Here is a 3,760-nt window from a genome sequence, read left to right on the forward strand (position 1 = left end):
AAATTCTGGTGAGGTCACTCTACACCAGCCATTCAACATACATTGTAAGATTCCTAGGGATTTCTTGGTACAAATTCCTCTCTAGATGTCTCTTTCCTAGGTTAAATCTTGTAAACAGGTTGTTAGTAAGAAAGAACAGGCATGAATGTATATTTCACATGCAGCCTTATTCAGTCAATTTTAAAAAGATCGAAGCTGAATACCCATGCAGTAGCCTGGTGGAGACTTTGTGGATGTCCTTCTCATGAGGAATTGATTCCCCTGCTCATTCATCCCTAAAACCAGAATCCTCTTAGCATTCCAGTAAAGAAATGTGTGGTTTAGACACAGAAATCCATCCTTATGTTGTGAAAAAAATCAACTCCAGGTCACTTAAGACTATTGAGAAATTTTGGTTGCTCCTCCCCTCTTGGTAAAAGTGTTTCTCCACCAATCTTCGGACCTTTTTTCTCCTAGAAACATGAACCATGGGAGAAAAGAAGTTAAATGTGTGGTAAGATGTCTCCCAACCATTTCTTTGACAGAAGTTGTGGTAGGGCTATCTTATCTGATTAAATATTGACAGGCACTCTAGGAACCTTGACATTCTGAATTCTTACAACTTTGGTCAAAAGCAAATTCCCCAAGGTTAAGTAAAAGCTTCAAGAACAAAAAGCAAGAAGAGAAAGTCCACTAAAATACAGCCTGCAGGTATGTGTATGTACCTGACAAAATGCAGAGCTGCTTGGTTTTGCTGGCAGCTGTAAAGGCACTAAAGCAAAGTGTGGGATGAAAGTACCAAGAGAAGCAGAGTGCTGAGGCGCTCAGAAACTGCTGGCTCACGCTTACCTTTAGCATCCCGTCTCGCTCCCACTTGAAGAGGCCACAGGTACTGAAAGATGAAGATCGCAGGTGAGGACCACTCTGGTGTGTGTTTGCTGCACAGTATGAAGAGGTCTAAAACTAGCCCCACACCCTTCCCACACTGCTTAGCACAAGGGCTAACGATCCCATTTTAGGACATGGTTATGTGACTCCCAACACGTTACTTGTGAATGGACAGTAGAAAAGCCCCAGCCACTACTTCAGGAGGCTCATTTCTTACCTGCAGGGCTTTTTTGGAAGCCTGTCAAGGGAAATAGCTCGGTTTCCACAAGGACATTTGAAAAATCGCTTGATGGCATCATGCCAGTGGTAGTCGTGGTTATCCTGCACACACGTCTCCAGAGGCTTGAAATAGGTATAATTACACTGTCAGGGAGGAGAAAGAGAGCTGTGAGCGCTTTACCAGCATGTGAGACTGGTGACAGCTGAACATCCAGAGGAAAGCACCTCTGTCTTCTCCCATCCTGAGGAGCCCACCAGTCTGAGATCATCGCCCCAGGCTTTGCCATTTTCCTTCTAATGCCATCCTCCCTGCTCTGCCACCACCCTGTGGCCCTGCTCCCAGCACCTCATGAGACACACAGTGGCCCTCTGTGCAGCCCCAAAACAGACAGGAAAGGCAGCGAGACGGAAAGTCCAGCATGGGCTGAAACTCTGGGAATGGGACATAACTCCTCTCTTTCTCTCAGCACATTCAGGATAGTAACAAAGCTCCACTCCTCTTCCTGATGGCAAAGTCCCTGGAAATCCAGATAGAGGAATCCCACCCAGTGTTACGTTTTCAAGGCACTTCGCTTATTTTGTCATCTAATATGGGGAACCGAGGGTCTTGGTACAAAGCACTTCAGGGAAGAATGATAAATATTTTCAGGACACCAACACACAAGGAACCCACTGGCATAAACATCAAGTTGAGATGTTCAGCACAGCATTAAAGCCTGCCTTGCCAGTGTCTTCATGTCTCTCAGTGCATGGGCTGCTCTCAGCAACGGTCATAAGGAATGAAACTGTCTCCATTTGATCCCTGCACTGGACTACGGCCAATAGAGTGACTAATGGGGAGTCTGCAGGATGGCCCAGCATCATTTTGTACAATCCATGCCCCACTCCCCTGCTCTGGGGAGTTCCTACTCTGGCTCCCCTTCACTCACCGTTTTACATGTCACAACTCGACATTTCACTTCTTTAATGCTCTTCATCTTCTCTTCCATTTCTTCCTTTTTCACCAGGGGCTGAAAGTATTGCTCCTGCAGTTCAGCCTCAGCCTGTGGGGGCACACAAAAAGGGTTGTGGGGAGACAAAGATGGGAGAAACCACTCCATAAATGGCCTTCAGGCAAATTACTACCAGGCCTGCTTGAAGTAGACTGCTGTCTGGGAGCCAGAGAAACACCAAGTATCTCTTGCTTCAAAAAATCCATATAGTGCAGATGCTGTGCTTCACCAACACTGAAATGAGCCACCTCTGAGATGTATGAGGGGAGGGTTTAACAATAGCATCTACTAGTGAAATAAGCACACACCTATGATAGTGCAGGGGGAGGTCAGGTAGGCAGATGTAATGAATGGAATTTGTTCTTAGCCAAAATATTACTCCTCAGAAGACCTTAAAACAACTAGGATGTCATACCAATACAACGTGTCCAAGACAAGAGCCCTGTGCCACTGGAGGTGCTGTATCCCTGGGAACATGCTCAGCAAAGACCCTGATGGGAGAAACCCAACCTTTTAGCTCTTCAGGGCAACTGCTGGCATTTCACAGGCTCCACAACTTATATAAGTCCCAGATGAAGGTGGCAGCTGTCTTTATGTGGCCAAGATGTCAAGAAATGAGGGACAAAATGGGCACATGGCTAATTTGGTTTTAAGGTGGAAGGATTTCTTTGACCATCCACTAACCAGAAAATTTCACTGATTCTTCCAAACACAGCAAAAAAAGATGATGGCAACTTGACCTTACCATGGCTATGGCAGCAATGCTGACTTGCAGACACTGTCCCCTCTGTGCTCAGAGACCCCTGACCCTACTCATCAGGACAATTTGGTGCCTATGACATGTTTGGGTGCCTGCTTCCTGGTGAAATCATTATGAGGAGTCCAGACAGCTCCCTAGTTCTGAGCCCTCAATCATGGCTGGATTGAGGCCATACCTCTTTCAGGACATCTGTGTGCTTGGACTTGGCATTCAGGATTTTCTGGAACTCTTCTGACTCCAGATAGGCCAGCTGCTCACGCCGTTTCTTTTGGGCAGGCTCCAGTTCATCCATATCTAGGGAGACAAAAGGGCTCAGTCCTACAAAAGCCAAGTTCAAAACAAGGTTGTGATCTCTAAGCGTGACCACTGTAGGAGATTTTGGAAGTCTCAGGTCTCTCAGGCAGATGTTCAGGTCAAACAGCAGCCTTTCATAGTTCAGGAGAACATGAAGCCAAGTGCAAATATGGCTTCAGAAAAAATAAAAGCATTTTTTAAAATAACATTGCATCTTCTCTCAGAGTACTGTACTAGGAATTTTCACATCACTCCCAGGGGAGAGAGCAGTGTTGCCTCCCTGACTGATGGAGAAGCTTTAAAGGGAATTAAGCAATTCATCCAAGATCACACAGTAAATCGCCAGCAGGCAAACTCAAGTTCCTACAGAAAATTCAGATACCTTCACAGGTGGGACTATTTCTTGGTTTCCCTTGGCTAAGTCAGCCATGCATTGCAGATGCTCAAGTGGTGGAAGAAAGGGAACAGAGGCGAGGACAGGGAGCTATCAGAGATTACATCTCAGGCTCTCTCCACAGAGTTAGAGATTGTTTAAGCCTTTGCAACAAACCCTTTAATTGCCAAACAGACCTAACGTGGCCTCTCTTTGGCACAGCAATTAAGTCCTTAACCCAGCAACTAGTGTTCC

General features: G+C 45.9%; 1 protein-coding gene across 1 annotated transcript in view; it reads right to left on the minus strand.

The window, feature by feature from the left end:
- Positions 1–326: 326 nt before the first annotated feature.
- MCM10 (minichromosome maintenance complex component 10) overlaps positions 327–3,760 on the minus strand; it is a 17,240-nt gene continuing 13,806 nt past the window's right edge. Inside the window, exons 15-19 of the mRNA XM_009578192.1 lie at positions 3,014–3,132; positions 2,016–2,129; positions 1,085–1,230; positions 829–871; positions 327–452 (exon numbers count right to left, since the gene is read on the minus strand). Coding sequence (XP_009576487.1) covers positions 369–452; positions 829–871; positions 1,085–1,230; positions 2,016–2,129; positions 3,014–3,132 — 506 coding nt within the window. The 3' untranslated portion in view covers positions 327–368. The remainder of the gene's footprint in view (positions 453–828; positions 872–1,084; positions 1,231–2,015; positions 2,130–3,013; positions 3,133–3,760) is intronic.

The sequence above is a fragment of the Fulmarus glacialis genome, unplaced genomic scaffold (genome assembly GCF_000690835.1).
Source record: "Fulmarus glacialis isolate BGI_N327 unplaced genomic scaffold, ASM69083v1 scaffold3115, whole genome shotgun sequence".
Classification (NCBI taxonomy): Eukaryota; Metazoa; Chordata; class Aves; order Procellariiformes; family Procellariidae; genus Fulmarus; species Fulmarus glacialis.